At 36.9% G+C, this 22,053-nt stretch overlaps 2 protein-coding genes across 2 annotated transcripts; both read left to right on the top strand.

Moving 5' to 3' along the window:
* The first annotated feature begins 14,890 nt into the window (after window positions 1-14,890).
* On the top strand, window positions 14,891-15,769 carry LOC132181830 (S-protein homolog 3-like). Its single transcript, XM_059595061.2, has 2 exons — window positions 14,891-14,963; window positions 15,468-15,769. Exons 1-2 carry the CDS (start codon window positions 14,891-14,893, stop codon window positions 15,767-15,769), a joined length of 375 nt encoding a protein of 124 aa, XP_059451044.2.
* A 2,323-nt stretch (window positions 15,770-18,092) lies between these two features.
* Window positions 18,093-18,530, top strand: LOC148585764 (S-protein homolog 2-like). Its single transcript, XM_088516742.1, has one exon. It carries the CDS (start codon window positions 18,093-18,095, stop codon window positions 18,528-18,530), a length of 438 nt encoding a protein of 145 aa, XP_088372868.1.
* Window positions 18,531-22,053: the final 3,523 nt, after the last annotated feature.

The raw sequence follows: 22,053 nt of genomic DNA, 5'->3' as shown, positions 1-22,053 counted from the left end.
CTCCATTGATTGTCCATTGGGGTTTTCCATCAACTGGCTTTGACACTCTTCTTCTTGGTATTGTTGAGGCCAATTGAGGGGAGATGCACTTAGCTCCCTGGCCAATTGTCCCATTTGTACTTCCAGTCTTTGAATGGCTTGATCGGTTCTTTGAAACACTTGATCGGCCCTTGTATTGATTTGTTTTTGATCAATCATAAATTGCTGTTGCGAAGTCACCAGGGTGTGTACCATACTCTCCAGTTTATTCAGCTTTGACTCTTGCTCCTGATTTGTAGATGAATACAAAGGACAAGTTTCAGTAGAATGATCAGAATGAGAACATATGGCACATACCTGGAGTTGGGTAGCTGGCTGAATGGGAGAGATGTTTTGAGTAGTCATGGAGTTTACAATCATATTTAATGTCTTCTGCATGGCAGCTATTTGATCATAGAATTGCGGATATGATTGATGATGCAGTTCATTAAATTGTGGAACATGATTTCTAGGAGCTTGAGCTTGCCATTGGAAATTTGACTGTTGGCTCTAGGTTGGGTTGCAGGAATCAAGATAGTTGTCGTTCTTCGGTCTAGAAAACGATGTGTTCTTACGCCCATTAATTTTGTTAAAAATTTGTCTTATTGTAAGACATTCTCTAATATGGTGATAAGGGTCATGGCATAATGAACATGGTCCATGGGGTGTCGGAATGCTTCCTCACATGTGTGAAATTAAAAATAAAATAACAAAAAGTTAAAATTAAAAGGGAAAATAAAAACAAAATTAAAAATAAAACTTACGAAGATACAGACTCAACTAACCCTGTATGAAATAAAAGAAAAAAATCAGATTTATAATTAGTGCAGTAACTGTGCTGCTGTTCGGATGTGTGATCGATCGCATCGTGAGGTGCGCTCGATCACCCTGGATGGGGGCTCGATCGCACCTCCAGAGGCAAAACAGTAACTGTGGAAAAACTTAGAAAAAGAGAAAAAATTAAAACAAAAATAAACTAAGGAAAATAATTCCAAACAAAATCAAACAATCCTTGTCAATGGCATCAAAAACTTGTTGTGCCAAATATTATCTAAATTAATAGATAATATTTAGTACATTTTACTCACAAGTGTACAAGATCAAACGATAGTATAGTGCAGCAAGTACGAGATCAATCCCATCGAGATTGTTGATTTTGTTTTAGAAGTGATAAAAATATCAAATTGTCACTAAATTGATATTGTGAAAAAAATAAATAAAAAGATATAAAGATAAATGAAAAGGTAAAGGTAGGGCTTTGATATCCACCACTAATCATACTTAGATAATATAACAATATGCCAACGATCCAATCATATTATGAATACTTAATGTTTGCCAACCTAAGGGTATGGATGTCTACTCCTTAAGCTATTAATTTCCCTAAGCAACGAATTAGGCATGAGTGTCTACTCTAATTCTTTTCTTTCTTAAAGGATTTAGCATGGGTGTCTACTAAGTTGTTCTTTAAAAAAACATAAATCTATGGAAATCGACAAACACATGAGGCCTAGGGCATAGGTGTCTACAACTGGTTCCCCATGTTGATTAACCCAAGAACCCGGTGTGGATTTTTTTGTTACTCTTATTAAACCTAGGACTCGATCATCCAAATTGATTTAATTAACTAATACATACCACATGCATATAATGGCCAATCATATACATATGACGAATTCGAGAAAACAGGAATTAATCAAGTTAAGCAACACAATATAATTATCACATAGGTGCCAATATTGAAATATTAAATAAGCATAATTAGGGCTTCAATCTAGCCCTCCTTAAGAGTTAGTAACACATAATTAAAATAAAACTTAAAAAGAAAAGGGAAAGAAAGAACCAAAAACCGCTCCTAGAAGTAGCCTCCAAATTCCTCTCCCCAAAGTTGTGTCTATTCAAGGATGATCATTCTAAAGGTTTAGAGGTCTTATTTATAGGCTTATGAATACTCTAGAAAACCTAGAAACCCTAGTAAAATCGTAGGGTTTAGTCCTAGTGCAACTAGGACTAGAAAAACCCTAATATGGAAAGCAAAGGAGTCTGGCCGTAGCTTCTAGAATTCTTCAGCGCAAGGGTGCGCTCGATCGCAGCCCATGTGTGCTCGATCGCAATGCGATCGAGTCTTTTCTTGTGTGCACGAGCACACGCCTTGCACTCGCTCGTCTGGACCTCTTTAGAAGTGCGCTCGATCGCACTACCAGAATTTCTTTTTTGCTTCTTTCAAGTCTTCTAGCTTTTTCTCAATTTAACCTTTAAGCCCGATACTTTTAGGAATGCTTTCTTTTCTTCCAAAAAACCTATAAAACAAAGAAAATATAAAAAGGAAGTAAAATAGCACAAACTAACAACACTAAGGAATTAACACATATAAGTTTAAGGGCTAAAATATGAATATTTTGGTACTTAACAATGCCTGGTTTCCTGGCTGTACGTACGGGCTCGAGGGCATATGTCCGGTCAGTGAGTTAGGCAATCCGTCAAAAGCTCCAAATGGTGTTTTATGGTTTCTACAAAATCTATAGGCTACTATATCCCTTCTAGGCTATTGAATAAACGTAAGAAAACGCAATCATCATGCAATACAAGGAATCAAGGAAGCTTTTGAAACTCTTTTGAAAACATTCTTGGTTAGTCAGGAAAGGAGTAAAAAGCTTGACATAGTGTCTTTTGAAAACTCACAACATTAATAAAGCAATAAGAACAATATTGAGAGTATAAAAAGGGGCAAGGGTTTACCTCGGGAGGTGGCAAGAACACCAAGCTTTCTTCCTTCTCTTTTAAATCAAAAACTCACAAATCACTCACATAGAAGTTTCTCAGAGAGTTTGGGGCATAAGAATGGGTTCAAGGGGGTGGTGAGGGTTGGTATTTATAGGCCAGAAAAGCTGAGGGCGCTACCAACAATTCTGAAAAGTAGCGGACGTCCGGTACTATTTATTCAACTGTCTAAATGGTGTATCGTACGTACAGTTATTAACCAGTGGTCTACCAAAAAGTAGCATACGTCCAATGGTCCCCTGGCGTATGTCCAATACTAAAGACAAGAGCATACGTTCGGTGGTCCCTTGGCGTACGTCCGGTACTACTGGGCGTACGGTGAGTAAGCATGGGGTCTGGTTTAGCTTCAAGGCTTTAAGTGTGAGGGCTTTGGGTTATGCTGAGATAGCTTAGGGTTTTCTGTTTAGGGCTGATTTAGAAGGCTATTAACTTGTTGAGTAGGGGTTTAAAACTCTTTTTAAAACGATTTAAAAATTCGGGGTATTACAATTTGTCACAACAATTGCCACGAGCACATTAGCACATAATTGGTGAGGTATGACATGTGAACCCGATTGTGTATGTTTTCAATGTCTTGGGTGAAGTTGGGTGACTTGTCAGATGGATACATTGGCATTTTAAAAAAAAAATGTTGATCATTTTGAGCTTTTCACCAAGTAATTGTATCTCTTGCCTTATTAAGCACTTAGTGTTCACATCAAAATGTAAGAATTTTAAATTTGTTAATGTCATGGCTAGTTTGGTTTCGTAGCCCTTTTGACTCTAGTTAGTAAGCCCATAAGGGTGTTCTTACACCTAGGGCCCTAAAACCATTTAGTTTGGGAAGCATTGGCCTAACACTCGTTACATGGGTCAATTAGAAAGATTAAGGGAACCAAGCATTGCATAGCCTGTCCAAAAAGAATAAAGAAATAATGTTCCTACTGTTTTGCCTTAGTATTTATTCCAATGGGAATCCTAGTGAACTTTGAGGTATTGAGTCATTGTACATTAGAAATAATTTGAAGCTTCATAATTATGTGTTGGTTCACTTTACACTTAATTGAACTCATGATGCCTCAGCCTATCATTTGTAAGTGATTAGACTTTGGAATTCCAATTCATTTTTGAAGATGGAGTTTATCCTTTCAAGCTTGCTAATAAATGAAAATCATTGTTTCAAGTGACACTTCAATCTTATGGATGACATGAACTTTGCATAATGTTTGTTGGTAACATTTCTCCCTCCCTCATGAGACTTCACTCGTCCTACTAGGGATGCCTAGGGGTTGAAAAGGTTTGTTGCATAAGCTAAATGCAATCGTGTTTCCCACGACAGAGAAGGTAGAGTAGTTGTTGTTTTATGCTCTTTTTTATTTTCAGTTTCGTATTGATAAGAGACTAGCAATATGTAAGTTTGGGGGTGTCATAAGTGCTGAATGTTACACATTCTAGCCCCTTAATTCACATATTTTAATCTCTTAGTTTTGTTATCCGTTGATGTTTTGTATTGTTTTCATGTTTTCTTGTAGTTTTTAGGATTTTGAAGAAAAGCAAGCGTTTCCGACAAGTTCCATACTTAAAAGACATTTTCGGGAAAAGCTGGAGGCTGGGATCAATTGCATGCAAGAATAGGCTCGAGCGCACAAGTAGCCAGGCTCGAGCATAGACATGTGCTCAAGCACCCAAACCAGTAGGATCGATTGCAGGAATGCGATCGAGCGCTCCCTCCTGCGATCGAGAGCAGTCGTGAGCTGGGCAGTAGAGGACACGGTTTGACACGATTTTGCACGGTTTCAAAGTCTAGAATCCAATTCCAACTTGACTTTTGAGTTGTTAGGTTGAACAAGAACGTCTAGGGTTGTTCCAAACCCTATAAATAACCCCTCAATGCATCCAGTTTGAATAGGGAGAAGAAAGAGAAGCAGATTCAATCTTTGGGAGAAGATTTGGAGGCTAGAAGGGTTTATCGGTTTTTCTTCTTATCCTTTTTATTTTCTTTTTATGAGGATGATTTCCATCCAAATTATGTGTAGCTAATACTTTAGTTAGGGCTCGATTGAAACCCTAATCATGTCTCTTTAAGATTTCAATATTGGCGCCTTTGCCACAATTATATTTTGGATACTTAACTTGATCATTTCCTATGTTATTTAAGTCAATTTAGATGACTGAGTTATGGGCTTAATAAAGTGACAAAAGAACCCCATCACAGGTTCTTGGATTAATCAACATGGAGAATCGGGAGTAGATTCCATGCCCTAGGCTTCATATGGTTGTCGATTTTCATAGATTTATGCTTTTTTGAAGAACAACTTAGTGTCATGCTAAATCCTTTAAGAGAGAAAAGAATTAGAGTAGATACCATGTCTAATTCATTACTTAGGGAAATCAATAGCTTAAGGAGTAGATACCGTGCCCTGAGGTTGGCAAACATTGGATATCTTTATATGATTGGAACATTGGCATATTGTTTATCTTATTTGAGTATGGTTAGCGGTATATATCAAAACCCTACCCTTTCACTCTTCTTATTTCAATTCAATCTTTCATCTTGTTTAATTCATTTAATTAATTTAGGGAATTACTTTTAAGCATAATTATCACAATCCTTGTGGGAATGATCTCATACTTGCTTTCTATACTATCGTTTTGATCTTGTGCACTTGCGAGTAAAACGTACAATTATTCGTCTATTAATTTAGGTGGATAATTGCACAACATGAGCCTCACTTCTCCTTATTTCTCACAGCAAGTTTTGGTTGTCTCCTCCCCTCTCTTTCTCTCTTGCATGGGCTTGAGATTGGCATGGATCTTGGCTCTCAAATTGGTCACGGCAAGCTCAATAGTTTAATGTTGGAAGCTGTACATAGTTCCTTGTGTCTAAAACCATAAGCTCTCTCTTTTCTCAATTCTCTCTCATTTTCTGTCTTGCGATTTCATATCAGCTTGAGATTGATTGGCTTGGGTTTTTAGCTCAAAAATACCCATAATGGGGTTGTACAAGGGCTGTAACTAGTTAGCGTTTTGACTCTCTCAATCACTCTCTCTTTCATGTGTGCTCCAGGTTTGGCTTGGGTTTGTTCCAAATCAACTCTCCCATCACTTTTGAGCATGGGGTAGCATTTGTTAACAATTGAACATCCGTTTAACCGATTAAATTGAGGTAATTTCAAAATCTCTAAATTCTCTCGAAGTTAGGTAAAATTTTGGGTATGAGATTAAATTCCAAAATTGGCTTGGGGCTTTTATGTGTAGTGAAATCCTATGCAATAATTAAGCTGTGCAAACCACTTTTTAAAGTCCTATACAATTATGTTATTCTTAAAGTTGATATTGGTTTGGAAATTTTAATTTTTCCCTGTTCAAACCACTTTTTTCTATACTTTTTCCAACATCTTCCATTTTTCACTCTCTATGAGGGCCTCCATATGAGAAGGAACGAGAAGGAGGTTGTTGGTCCTGACCCTCGAAAGATACAAAGGGCTTATCCTCGAGTATGAGCCTCCAACCAATTTCTTTTCGGGAAACCATTTGCCTAGGAGGATTAAGCTCTCGAAGAATGATTGGGCCTTGCTCCTTGCCAAAGGAGCTTTTGGTCTCTCCTCGGAAAGAATTGTGATTGCCTTCCCATTTTCCTTTTCAAGAACCAAATTTTTTGGCCCTCTCACTACGGTCGAGGGTTGACCACATGGCTGTGTCCCAAATACTCATCCAAGAAGGAATTGTTAAGGAGGTAATACTGGTTCATCTTGCCCTTATTACTCTCTCCCTAGTTGATCACGTCTTGAACCCGTGCCTTTTCCTCAAGGGTCATTATAGGAGGGATCATGGTTTTGGGGTTTCGACCACCTCACCTTAGAGGGACCCATTTCACCGGCAGATTCTCTCCCAGCTCCTTAGGGAGCTCCCATCCAATCCCTAAGATGAAAAAGATGAGCGGCTCGCACTAGCTTGTCTTAGTGCACTTGCTTGGGTTTCAATGCACTTCACACATCTTCTTTGCATCACCCATGATTCCCCATACCTCACTGGGCAGTACAAGTGTAGAAATTCTCTTGATGTCAGGTGGCTGCCTAGGTCCAAAACCGTCGGCCACAACACATAGAATGACATCAAGTATCGCCACCCGTTAGGCTTGAGCTGGGCAAAGGCTAACCGCAGTTCGAAAAGTAACTCTCACACCACTGAAAGGAAGGTGATTCTTACACTGGATTTGAACATTAGTTCGTATATGGCCACTTCATGCCCCTTATCCTCCACCTCGACACCACAATTTGGTCCTGGAATTTGGATCCACAAGTCTTTTGGAATCACACTTGCCTTCTGCAATCTGGGTACATCTTTCTTTGTTAGATTCGATCTCCAACTCAAAAACTACAAGGGCTTAGGATGAACATCAAAGATACCCATGGAGTAGGTGGCATCTGACACAAAAGGTTTGGTTACTTGGTGAGAAAGTGATCGAGATATACGAGAACAAAACACCATCGAAATTGAGAAACAACGATTTTTGTGACGCTCGAAAATTTAATTAACTGGTAATTAAATTCATGGTTCATCTCCCAGTCTTATCCTGCAAGGGGCAAGACTCAAGGATCTCTACTCCAAAAAAAGAGGATCCTAAGAAGCAGAAACATTAAGATTCTATAAACAGTAATCATTACAATCAGAGCATTTACCAAGGATCATCACAATAGTTGAAATCACACTATAAATATCGTCTTTATAAGGGATCCATGCTATACCTTAATATGCAAGCATGCATGAAAACTCTTAAGTTTACAGCATAACCCAAAAGTACTAGTTACCATGACACCCCACTTAGTCTTCCAATAAGTCCTCAAGTGTCATACAGATCAAGTCCTCCACAATAATCGGATGTTTTGTGGTATCCATCTTCAGCTAAACTATCTATAACAGCACATGTATACAGATGGAGAAAAAAAGGGGAAGATACAATGTAAGTCCGATGACTTAGTGAATAGAAATGCTCATGATGTACCTGTCATTAAATGGTGAACTTCTGTTGTTTATAGAACACATGCAGCATTATGTGGTGGCAATTTATCATGGATGCAAAATAGATATAATATATGCTGTAATATGAGAACCATGTCATAGTTCAAATTGTATAGTCTACCCAAAATATTACATGCATGCTTTTATAAGTCTCATCATTATCTTGTTAATCCACATACGTTTTCACAAAAGAGAGTTCACAGTAGTCTAAAATGTATTTCATGAGAGTTTTAAATATGCATGTTTGATATATATAGAGGCATTGGCTCTTTTGTATATTAATTTAATATATATATATATAAAATATTAAAAAAATTATTATTATATATAAATGCACCCAATTCCGGTTTCCCGGTTTTTGCTGGGTGCCCAAAACCGGGACCGGAACTGGAACCGGGGTCCCAGTTTTTTATTTTTTTGCAACCGGAACCAGAACCGGAACCGGCTCCCCAATTTCTTGGTTCTGGTTTCGGTTCCCCGGTAATTTTTGACACCCCTATTCCTAGCCCAAAATAACATCTCCATGTATAACGAAATACTTCCAATAAGAATGAAACGCTAACCCTTGCTTAAACCAAGATGAAGGCCAACAACATGACTAAAAGCTCAAAACTACCAACTAAGCTAACTATGAAGAGTACTTAAACAACATAACAACTAAGTGAGGAACAAGCTGAGCTTAGAATATTATCCCCTTGAAGCAAAACCTCTAAGAAATCTCTCATTCTCCTTCAAGAACTTTCACAACTTACAAAATCACTCAAGCAGAGGTTCTAGAGGGAAACATGGGTAGAATGAAGCTTAAGGATTGAGTAGGGAGGGGTATTTATAGGGTAGGAAAAGTTGTGGCGTTGTTGTGACAATTTTGCAAAGTAGCGAACATTCGGTACTATTGGGCGAACGTTCGGGTACTATGCATAGCTTTTGTCAGGCGTTTGGTCAATATCCAGCGGTCCAAAAATTGGTCAGCAAATGTTCGGGTGGTCCTCCAACTAACATTCGGTGTACTTTTGGACTTACGCCTGAAAAGCCTGTCTGTAGACTCTGTACCTTCCTAACACTCTCTCAGTGAATTTTCAGTTAGGAACAGTGAACGTTCAGCCAAAACCAGCTAATGTTCGGCTAGAACCAGCAGGGAAAGTTTGGTCAACACTTATGAACGTTTGCAATTGACATTTCAGCAATTGAACGACTGCGCAGTGTTCAGTAAAACAAGCATAACTTTTACTACGGGTCTCGGAATTGCTTGTGAAACCCGATTACGGAAAGTTCTTTCCAAGACGAACGTCATGGTATCTATTCTAATATTCTTAAGTGTCTTCTTGGGATTATAAAATATAATATTTCCATCTTATGAAGTGTTTCTAATGCTTTCTAGTCTTTTAGGAATTATTCCTTAACCTTCACACTGTAATTGATCCCATAATCATTGGTTGTTACCATGTATAAGCTAAATCTTCAGTACTACAAGGATCGGTACCTCCGTTGAACGTTTGGTGCAACAGTAAATTCTTAAAAGTCCAAGGTCTTACACTTTACCAAATGAGAACCAACCCGAGTATCATAATTAGAGTGTACTTAACCCTAATTTATTTTCAAGGTATTACAGGTTCGATTTATGAGATAGCAAAGTGAGGGCTTGGGAAGAGCATCCAAGACAACCATGGAGTAGGTGGCATCTAACACAAAAGGTTTAGGTACTTGGTGAGAAAGTGATCGGGATATACGAGAACAAAACACGACCGAAATGGAGAAACAAATGGTTCAATTCATGATATAGAAAAGTTTGAATGCTCTCTCTCAAGAATGTTGAGGTCATCGAAGGGTTAAAAGTCCAATGTTCCAAAGGCAACCCTTGGGAAAGCTATGAATGAGAAATTAGGAAGAAGAATGAGAGAGAAGACACGACGAAAAGAAAAACTAAAGCATGAAATGTTGCCAGAAGAAAGCTAGCCGAATCAACACTTAAAGGAGAACTCCGTAATTGTGAAAAACTCTCTGAAGTTGGAGAGACATCTCTGAACGCATGGCGAGATCTGCTCGCAATTGAAAATAGTTCACCGAATATCAAAAGCAGAATAGGAAGGTATGAACGCTGCCCTTAAAATAATTAAATCCCAACTGGCTTCCTTCAATACGTCAGCCAGGGGATTTAGGGGGTAACTATTGGGAATCAGGCTAACAATATGGGCCCAACCCATTTCTTAGTATATCTAGGGCCGGTTAGGCAAGACCAACTACGATTGATAATCATGAGATATCTCCGATCATCAATTACTCAAGGACAGGATATTTGAAACTTCAAATGATTAAAGATGGAATACAATTTTTCGTTGAGTTGGCATGCACAACCTTTCATGCATTGTTCGTGATTGGACTTGCAATTAATGTGTATCTGTGAATAATCCCTAAAGCATGGTAGTTTGATCACACTACTTCTGATCTTATTAGTCAGAATGCCAGCAAGTGGGGGCCTATCGCCTTCCGATCACTATCACTATACCTACTGAGTGTCAGAAAAAGCATACGTTGTATCATTCCAACCCTATCCCGAGCCCCTCTAAGGCTACACCCATAGAGTACGGAGGGCACCTCCCATTGATACGTGGTTTTCAGTCACATTTTAGAGGCATCCACATGATGCCCAGAATCTGTGGGACAAAAGGATTTGTCTTGATTCAAAGCACTGTCTATATAAATGGACAAAATACACGCGGAAAAACACACATTCAATTAAATATTTTCCAAAAACACCGTGCTAACTAGAGGATCAAAGGACCCTCTAACTATCTCTCTATTTTTGCAGTCTTTGATCTTGGATTCCTTTAGAGTATTTCTGTTTGGTTGTGTGTAGGTAATCTTTAGCTACTTCTTTAGTCATTGTCTTATGATTAATGATTTGCTTCATCAACTTTATGATTGACTTCTATATGATAGGTTATCATTTTCTTTACAATATATACAATGGAGTTTTATTTGGTTAGTTAATTAAGTTTTCATAGACAATAGCTTGCTGTCTAAACCTTTTATGCATGGTTTTGTGGCAGAAATTGATACTTTTTTAATCTGTCTCTAAGTTGCTTGCTGCATATTTTGGATGCTTTCTTGATGTTATAGTTTGAGTTTTGCTTGAGTGGTTTTGGTGTTTGTCTGTCATACCTATCTTTTAGATTTTTCGATGCAGCATGACTTAGTGGGCTGCAGTGAATAACAACAATAAAGAACGGATAAGTATTTCTAGATCTTGATTCTATCAAAGGATCTAAGAAATCTTCTCTAAAACGCTAGATACTCTTAAGGTTTTGACGAAAAAACAAAAGAACGCTCAACTCTGAGGCTTCTTATTGAACAAAACTCAATCATAAACAACAATTGCGTTCTAGGGTCTATAAAACATGTATTTATAGGCCCCCAAACCCTAAACCTAAAATTAATACGAAATAGAGTCGGAATAGAACTTCTACGATGCCCGTCCGGATGGAACATACCCCCGTTCGGACGGTCACCCAAATAACTGAAATTAAAGTACGTAAAACAAGTAAAAATTGAAACATTACATAGGGCAGCCCGGACGGCTTGCAAATGGGATGCGAATGGACGTCTCAGGTTTTACTATAGTGGCTTCCGAAAGAGGCACGTTCGGATGGCTTGCGAACGACCTGTGAATGGAGGCTCTTTTGACCTAGTAAACATCAAAATTAGCAAACTCTCGTGAAACATGACTTTGTAGAACTTTGAATTAGATTTCCAACGTCATAATGTTTGCTCCAATCCGAGGTTTGAAACTCTGGACATGGCCTTTCTAGTAGGACTCATCAGGTATGAATCATCGCTCTTTTTTATGGAGTCTTTAGCTTTTCGGTCTACATCATCCTCCCTAGGTTGGAGAGAATTCATCCTCGAATTTACACCCTCACTATTGCAGTTCGTAGGGTTTAAGTTCCAAGCATTCCCTCTTGTAACACCCCGAAAATTAGTTAACTAGTAATTAACTCCACTGTTCATCTCCAAGCCTTATTCCGCGAGGAACAAGACTTGGTAATCTCTATTCCTCGAAAAGAAAGGATACTAAGTAGAGGAAACATCAAGATTTTATAAACATTAATCATTACAATCAGAGCATCTACCAAGGATCATCAAAATAGCTGAAATCACACTATACAAGTCATTTTTGGAAGGGATCCATGCTATACCTTATTATGCAAGCATGCATAAAAGCTCTTAAGTCTACAACATAACCCAAAAGTACTAGTTAGCATAAGCACCCGCCTAATCTCGCAATAAGTCCTGAAGCATTTCCTGAATCGAATCCACCACAATAACCGAATGCTTCATGCTATCCATCTTCTGCTAAACTACATATAACAACATAGTTGTACAGATAGAGAAAAAAGAGAAAGAATACAAGGGTAAGTCTGACAACTTAGTGAGTATAAATGCACATGGCGTACTCGTCATTAAATGGTGAACTCAGTTGTTTATAAAGCACATGCAGCATTATGAGGTGACAGTTTATCATGTATGCAATATAAATATAATATATGCTTTAATATGAGAATCATGTCACAGTTCAACAGTATGGTCGACTCGAGATATTATCCATTCTCAGTAGGGTTGGGCTCTATCCTGAGGGACTTGTAATACAATGCTGGTGCCCCGTTCATTGTATGCTATCGTCCACCACTAGCAGCCCGACCAGTCCAACCTCGGGTGGTCCACACTATTAGTGATGTACATCTTGTAATGACCAACCATTTGGCAATGGCTGCGCCGGTCACGAAAACCACTTGGATCCAAGGCCCACACACGCACACATTTGACCATAAAAGTTGACCTATATAGTAAGCCCATGGCCATTATCCCGCACGTACCGGTGTACCATGTCATATGATACAATTAGTCTTGTCCGTATTTTACATGCATGCTTTTACAAGTCTCATCATTATCTTATTAACCAACATACATTTTCACAAAAGAGAGTTCATAGTAGTTTCAAAATGTATTTCATGAGAGTTGCAAAATATGCATGTTTGTGTTGGCAATATGTATGCAAATCAAAAATTTGTGCAGGGAAAAATAAACATATTCCTAAGCTAGGAAAACATTATGAACAACAGATGAAGAGTAGATGCTATTTCAATAAATAGCAAGAAACAATTACTTACTTGAAGATCAACGGCCAACAAGTTCCTCTCAATCAATATTGAGACCTCTAGGTCTTCTCACCAATGACTGATGTAATCAAGAGAGTGTGGACTCTCGCTTAGGTCTTCAAATCTTAAACTTTTGTTCTTCGTGAGTTAACACAAGAACTTATAATATTCAAAGTACTAAAAATTATATATCAAGCAGAACTTGCTATGATAGAATAGGATGGAAAGATTTGAAAGCTCTAGGCTTTTCTCCTTTTATAGGCTTAGTAGGGGGTAGAGTTTTAGATCTTAGCAATGTGGGACAAGGAGCAGATAGGTAGAATCCTAGTCATACTAGGAGAGAGGGACGGCTAGGGAGATAAAACCCTAGCTCCCCTCTACTTAAGTTAACATATGGGCTTGGGAGAGATTCTCCTTGGGCTATGCGTTCCCCTGCCTAGGGACTGGGTCTAGGATTAAATCCCAGGCACTTCTCCTTTATGTCCAATGCTTATCTTTTTGGGCTTCTTGGTTTTATCCAAGCCCAACTTTGTTTAATTAACACATGCCTCTTGGGCCTCTTGGTTTTAACCAAGCCAAAATTGTATTATTAATTAATTCTCTAACCCATGTTTTAATTAAATAAAAGGGAATTTATATATAAACTTCTTAGGTCAACGCGCCTTCATAAAAACTCCCTAGGTATTTTCTTTCAGAAATTTAGTCCTTGGGTCAATCGAAACTACAAGAAACTCCCTACCGTCAATTTTTGTTAATTGCCGTTATTTTGAGTTAAACAAACCGTTTCACTTAAGTCCACCTCAGTTGAATTTTTGTATCTTACGTGTTCACATTGGACACGTAGGATATAAAACTCACTGTTTTGGACCATACAAAATGGTGAGTTTGGCTTAAACTTGAGGGATTATTTTTTGAAACCCATCACTTGCATATGGTAAAATCCAGAGAAGCCGATACATGTCAAGCGCCAAACCCACTGACGCAGAACCCACCGACGACAGAACCACCGGCTACAGAACCCACCAACGACAGAGCCCACCGGCGACAATACCCACGGGTTAAATCACTCAGTCCGGCGTCACTTTTCCGGCAAGGGTTCCGTCAAATCACAAGATTTTGAATAAAAAAAATCTTGTTTCGACGAAGGTATTTTCCGGAATTTGTTTGTGGGTTTTGTTGATTGAAAGAAATGGAAGCCTTTTATAGTAGTTTTTTGAATATTTTTGTTGTATTGGAAGCTTTTAGTCGAAACCCCATCCCCAAGCTTTTTTGTCGAACAAGTGTCGGATTACCATATACACCTTTGAGAGCTTGTATTGGAATATTGTGTATAATTTATTGCACTTTTGAGCCAACATTATTGTTGATTGGCAGTGGGTGTGGTCCACCTTGGTTGTGGTCCTGGAACGATATAGTGGTTTTTCATGTGCATTGACAAGCTGATGAAGGGGGATTTTTTCATCTGTATAACTATTTATTTTATTTTTTTTGCTTCTCTACTCAAATGGTGGATTGCCGAGGACATGAAAATAGGAATTGTTTGTGCATAGTTTATGCCAGTTTCATCATTCTACAATTGAGCAGTATTATATACGTGGTTGGATGTTAAGGCTAATTTCTTCTTATTGCATGTTTGATTACACTGCATATTTGCGTGTTGGTAGGGAGCCGCCAATGCTCATATACCATCTCTAGCTACTACACTAATAACTTAGTATTGTTTAGATTACAAATTGAGTAGTACTATTTCTGTAGGGGAATCACATTTTAAACAATGTGATTATCTTTTGTAATCCATGTACATTTTTTTTCCAGTATTGTTTAGATTACAAATTGAAGTGAGAATAATTTTTTGGCAAGCTTGATTTTATTTTTCTTTTGTAAGCTTGATTATTCTCTCACATGTCAGTTATATATTGTTAGGTTCATATTATAAGATGAATAGGAGGAAGAAAGATTTCAGGGAAGGAGACAATGAAAGCGAATTCTACAATGGGAAGATGAAAAAAGGTTTGTGAATTTTACTTAGTTAAACCCATCAGGGAACTATGATTACTTCTAATAATTCTGGGTTTCACTATAGAATGAACAGTCAATGTCGTCGGCATCTATAATATCATCCGCCAAAGAGGATATGAAACCTGTGCAGTGTAGGTGTGGCCTTACAAGCCCAATTATAACATCCTATGGGTGTGCTATGTATGACTGTAAAAAGGTTTTTGAATTTGGCTAATCTGGGGTTAAGAAATAGTTATTACTTCGTGCTTGTTCATAATTATAATTTTTTTTTGGTGTAATTACAGAAAATTGGCTAAATAATGGTTTGTAATTATTCACCACTATATATACAGTTCCTAGACACCATTTGACAGTCACTCAATTTTTTTTTTTTTTTTTTTATAAAGCCAGCACAGTTTACCAAAAACAAAAACACCATGATCTCATTCAGTAAACTTGCAATGTTTCTACTAATGTGGCTTACGTTGTCTGTGATTGAGTTTAATATTGGTGCAGGAATTGGGAAACATCACCCAAAAACTGTAAAAATCATTAATGATTTAGGCCATGGATTGCCTCTTACCCTTGCCTGTAAATCAAAGAACTATGATCTTGGTGTCCACACTCTAAAACCAAATGGCTTCTTCGAGTTCAACTTTACACCAAACTTCTGGGGGACTACACTATTCTTTTGTAGATTTACGTGGAAAAATCAAAGCCATTGGTTTAATATCTATGACAACGCTAGAGGTGATGAATGCGTGAATTGCACTTGGAAGATTAGAACTACTGGTGAAAACTCACCTGATCGTGCATGATTACAAGCCAACGACATTCAAAACGAAGAGTTTATCAAGTGAATTGTGAAATAAAGAGCAATTGAAAGTCATTCATATTTCTCTTATAGAAAATTATTATTATTTGATCCAATTGTTTCAAAATTTCGATGGAATCACATTTATATCTCTGCTACTAGTGCTTTATCAATCTCAATCCCCTTCGCTGCCTTCACTATAGTGGCAATTCTTCTTTATGCCAGATAACTCCTCCGTCATTAGTCTACGTCTTGCTCTTAGAAAAAGAACCATAAGAAAAAAAAAGACCGACTGGAAACCAATTTCTTTATTCTTAAGGATTCGTGAAAACAAAACCTGAGAAAACGAATAAAACTTCACCCCATAGATCACTACTAAAAGTAGATCTAAAGAGAACATATTCTTATTTAAAAACAACAAAAATACAATAATAAAAACCCAACACATTCTCACGCGTTCCACGCACCACCGCCGGCTAGCTACACGAGGCTAGAAAGCACCCCTAGGACCACTGACACATGCACCAGGATCGATCTATGATAGAGGTAGGAAAAATGAGGGGGAAGGAGAAAGGGGGCGCAGAGGAGGGAGTCGTAATTCCCTCGTACTCCCCATTCTGCTATGCTTTCTCATCGCTGCTCTTTTCCTAGGGTTTGACCGCTTTTAAACAAAAATAAAATCCAAAAAATTGTTTTAATAATTATATTTGTATCTTACTCTTCTTTTTTGTTTGTAGTTTATTCTAATTAATTTTGGGTAAAAATGAAAAATTAATCTTTGTGGTTTACCTAATTTGCTATTAACTCCCCGTGGTATTAAAATGAACTCAAAGTTTCTTCAGGTATATCAAAAAAACAATTTAGTCCTTACAGTCAAATTCTGTTGACTGATTTAACAGATTTTGATAGCGTGAAACATCAGAGCTAATAAAATTGTGACACTCGTTCGATTTAAGTTAGTGTCACACTAACGGAATCTGTTAACTTCATAGACAAAATTTGACTATATGGACTAATTTTTATTTTACATAGACCTATTGTAAATCAGGTAAACCACAAGAACAAATTTTGTATCTTTTCCTTAATTTTGAATCACAAATGTGGCTGTAGATTTAATGGCATCATAGTGATTAAGTTGAGCTAATTATATGTCATATATATGATATTGAAATGAATGATTTGGTTTTAATTATACTCATATCCTATCTAGATATAATTAAATAGATCCGTTTCACATTTGCTTAAGTTAGTGGATAAATGTCTCCAAGAGGTAACTCAATCGGTTGAGACCAGCCACAATGAAGTGGAGGTCACTAGTTTGAATCCCCCTCCCCACTCTTAAGCGGACATGTCAAAAAAAAAATGAAAAAAAGATTCAAAGGATAAATAAAATTACCTAGTTTGAACATTGAATAACTTTCAAACGAATAAAACAAAAAATCCTAATGAGCCACATAAACACCAATCATGATTCATATTGTGACACGTTTGACTTACAATAGAAAAGTAAAAATATATCAAAAAACTAGAAATAAAAATATAAAATGGGGATTGGCCAAACCTCCACCAAATGCCCAAATGGAGGTTGTCGAAACCACCCTTGGCCATCTGAGCATATTTGGGGGCGGCCGAACCACCCCTATGGCCATTGAGGGTGCTTCGGCCAACTCAAGTGGCAAAAAAAATAAAATTTTTAAATTTAGAAGAAAAAAATTCAGGACGTCGAGTGGTCCGTTTTGGCCAAATGGGGGTGTATATATCCCTACGGCTTTTAAATAAGACATATTTTCTTTGTTGAACCAATAACCATAACACTCACCACCTCGGACCATATAATATACTAGAGCTATAACTGAAACAATTTGACCAAAGTAAACTTGAACGGCATTACGTACCTAAAGTAGTGTTGTTTTTACATAATGCCAAATCAAACGGTTAATTAAAGCTGTCTGAAAAAACAAATTAAAACAAAAAATGCTTAAAAGAGCATATTTGTTAGGTTCTATTAGCAAATCTAAATAGAACCTAACTTAATTAACACCCTTGTTTTTTAGTAAATAAATTAGGAATTCACTACGTGATTTGTTCATATTTCTTGAAAATAGTATATGTTAAAGTGTTTTTTTTTTTTTTTTTTTTGTTGTTGTTTTGTTTTTCTTTTCTTTTGTTTTGTTTTATTTTGTTTTGTTTTGTTTTGTTTTTTTTTTTTTAAGGTCTTTCGCCAATAGTTTTCACCACTATATATACTGTTCCTAGGCACCATTCAAAAGTCACTTAGATTTTTTTTTTATATAAAGCCAGCATAGTTTACCAAAAAGAAAAACACCATGATCTCATTCAGTAAATTTGCGGTGTTTCTACTAATGTGGCTTACGTTGTCTGCGATTGAGTTTAATAATGCTGCAGGAATTGGGAAACATCACCCAAAAACTGTAAAAATCATTAATGATTTAGGCCATGGATTGCCTCTTACCCTTGCCTGTAAATCGAAGAATGATGATCTTGGTGTCCACACACTGAAACCAAATGGCTTCTTCGAGTTCAACTTTACACCAAACTTCTGGGGGACTACACTATTCTTTTGTAGATTTACGTGGAAAAATCAAAGTCATTGGTTTAATATCTATGACTACGCTAGAGGTGATGAATGCGTGAATTGCACGTGGAAGATTAGAACTACTGGTGCATGTTTTCTAGACCCCAAGAAAAACGAGTATGATTTATGCTATTTGTGGACAGATCAAAACTCACCTGATCGTGCATGATTACAAGCCAACGACATTCAAAATGAAGAGTTGATCAAGTGAATTGTGAAATAAAGAGCAATTGAAAGTCATTCATGTTTCTCTTATAGAAAATTATTATTATTTGATCCAATTGTTTCAAAATTTCGATGGAATCACGTTTATATCTCCGCTACTAGTGCTTTATCAATTTCAATCCCCTTCGCTCCCTCCACTATAGTGACAATTCTTCTTTATGCTAGATAACTCCTCCGTCATTAGTCTTTGTCTTGCTCTATGGAAAAGAATCGTTAGAAAACGAAAGACCGACTCGAAACCAATTCCGTTATTCTTAAGGATTCGTGAAAACAAAACCTGAGAAAACGAATAAAACTTCATCGCATAGATCACTACTAAAAGCAGATCTAGAGAGAATACATTCGTTTTTAAAAACAACAAAAATACAATAATAAAAACCTAACACACCCTCACGCGTTCCATGCACCACCGCCGGCGAGCTACGCGAGGCTAGAAGGGACCCCTAGGACCATTGACACACGCACCTTGATCGATCTATGGTAGAGGAAGGAAAAATGAGGGGGAAGGAGAAAGGGGGCGCGGAGGAGGGAGTCGTCATTCCCTCGCCCTCCCCACTCTGCTATGCTTTCTCATCGCTGCTTTTTTCCTAGGGTTTGACCGCTTTTAAACAAAAATAAAATCCAAAATATTGTTTTAATAATTATATTTGTATCTTACTCTTCTTTTTTGTTTGTAGTTTATTCGAATTAATTTTGGGTAAAAATGAAAAATTAATCTTTGTGGTTTACCTGATTTGCTATTAACTCCCCGTGGTATTAAAATGAACTCAAAGTTCCTTCAGGTATATTAAAAAAACAATTTAGTCTTTACAGTCAAATTCCGTTTACTGACTTAATAGATTTTGATAGCGTGAAATGTCAGACCTAATAAAATTGTGATACTTGTTCGATTTAAGTTATTGTCACACTAACAGAATCTGGTAAATTAGTAGACAAAATTTGACTATAAGGACTATTTTTTTTTTTTTTTTTTTTGGAATAACTCGCGGACATTTGAGTTCATTTTTATATTACATAGAACTAATTGGAAATCACAAGAACTAATTTTGCATCTTTTCCTTAATTTTGAATCACAAATGTGGCTATAGATTTAATTGTATCATAGTGATTTAGTGGAGCTAATTATACGTCATATATATGGTATTTAAATGAATGATTTGGTTTTAATTATACTCATATCCTATCTAGATATAATTAAATAGATCCGTTTCACATTTGCTTAAGTTAGTGGATAAATGTCCCCAAGAGGTAACTCAATCGGTTGAGACTAGCCATAATGAAGTGGAGGTCACTAGTTTGAATCTCCCTCCCCACTCTTAAGCGGACATGTCAAAAAAAAAAATGAAAAAAAGATTCAAAAGATAAATAAAATTACCTAGTTTGAACATTGAATAACTTTCAAACGAATAAAACAAAAAATCCTAATGAGCCACATAAACACCAATCATGATTCATATTGTGACACGTTTGACTTACAATAGAAAAGTAAAAATATATCAAAAAACTAGAAATAAAAATATAAAATGGGGATTGGCCAAACCTCCACCAAATGCCCAAATGGAGGTTGTCGAAACCACCCTTGGCCATCTGAGCATATTTGGGGGCGGCCGAACCACCCCTATGGCCATTGAGGGTGGTTCGGCCAACTCAAATGGCAAAAAAAAAAAAATTTTTTTTTTTTTTTTTTTTTTTTTTTAATTTAGAAGAAAAAAATTGAGTTCGAGTTGTCCGTTTTGGCCAAATGGGGGTGTATATATCCCTACGGCTTTTAAATAAGACATATTTTCTTTGTTGAACCAATAACCATAACACTCACCACCTCGGACCATATAATATACTAGAGCTATAACTGAAACAATTTGACCAAAGTAAACTTGAACGGCATTACGTACCTAAAGTAGTGTTGTTTTTACATAATGCCAAATCAAACGGTTAATTAAAGCTGTCTGAAAAAACAAATTAAAACAAAAAATGCTTAAAAGAGCATATTTGTTAGGTTCTATTAGCAAATGTAAATAGAACCTAACTTAATTAACACCCTTGTTTTTTAGTAAATAAATTAGGAATTCACTACGTGATTTGTTCATATTTCTTGAAAATAGTATATGTTAAAGTGTTTTTTTTTTGTTTTTTTTTTTTTTTGTTTTTGTTTTTGTTGTTGTTTTGTTTTTGTTTTTGTTTTTGTTTTGTTTTGTTTTGTTTTGTTTTTTTTTTTTTTTTTTTTTGTGGTCTTTCGCCAATAGTTTTCACCACTATATATACTGTTCCTAGGCACCATTCAAAAGTCACTTAGATTTTTTTTTTTATATAAAGCCAGCATAGTTTACCAAAAAGAAAAACACCATGATCTCATTCAGTAAATTTGCAGTGTTTCTACTAATGTGGCTTACGTTGTCTGCGATTGAGTTTAATAATGCTGCAGGAATTGGGAAACATCACCCAAAAACTGTAAAAATCATTAATGATTTAGGCCATGGATTGCCTCTTACCCTTGCCTGTAAATCGAAGAATGATGATCTTGGTGTCCACACACTGAAACCAAATGGCTCCTTCGAGTTCAACTTTACACCAAACTTCTGGGGGACTACACTATTCTTTTGTAGATTTACGTGGAAAAATCAAAGTCATTGGTTTAATATCTATGACTACGCTAGAGGTGATGAATGCGTGAATTGCACGTGGAAGATTAGAACTACTGGTGCATGTTTTTTAGACCCCAAGAAAAACGAGTATGATTTATGCTATTTGTGGACTGATCAAAACTCACCTGATCGTGCATGATTACAAGCCAACGACATTCAAAATGAAGAGTTTATCAAGTGAATTGTGAAATAAAGAGCAATTGAAAGTCATTCATATTTCTCTTATAGAAAATTATTATTATTTGATCCAATTGTTTCAAAATTTCGATGGAATCATGTTTATATCTCCGCTACTAGTGCTTTATCAATCTCAATCCCCTTCGTTCCCTCCACTATAGTGACAATTCTTCTTTATGCTAGATAACTCCTCCGTCATTAGTCTATGTCTTGCTCTATGGAAAAGAATCGTTAGAAAACGAAAGACCGACTCGAAACCAATTCCGTTATTCTCGTGAAAACAAAACCTGAAAAAACGAATAAAACTCCATCCCATTGATCACTACTAAAAGCAGATCTAGAGAGAATACATTCGTTTTTAAAAACAACAAAAATACAATAAAAAAAACCCAACACACCCTCACGCGTTCCATGCACCACTGCCGGCGAGCTACGCGAGGCTAGAAGGGACACCTAGGACCATTGACACACGCACCTTGATCGATCTATGGTAGAGGAAGGAAAAATGAGGGGGAAGGAGAAAGGGGGCGCGGAGGAGGGAGTCGTAATTCCCTCGCCCTCCCCACTCTGCTATGCGTTCTCATCGCTGCTTTTTTCCTAGGGTTTGACCGCTTTTAAACAAAAATAAAATCCAAAATATTGTTTTAA

Source organism: Corylus avellana, chromosome 5, assembly GCF_965113065.1.
Source record: "Corylus avellana chromosome 5, dhCorAvel1.hap1.2, whole genome shotgun sequence".
Taxonomy (NCBI): domain Eukaryota; kingdom Viridiplantae; phylum Streptophyta; class Magnoliopsida; order Fagales; family Betulaceae; genus Corylus; species Corylus avellana.
This window is presented reverse-complemented; position numbering and strand designations above follow the sequence as displayed.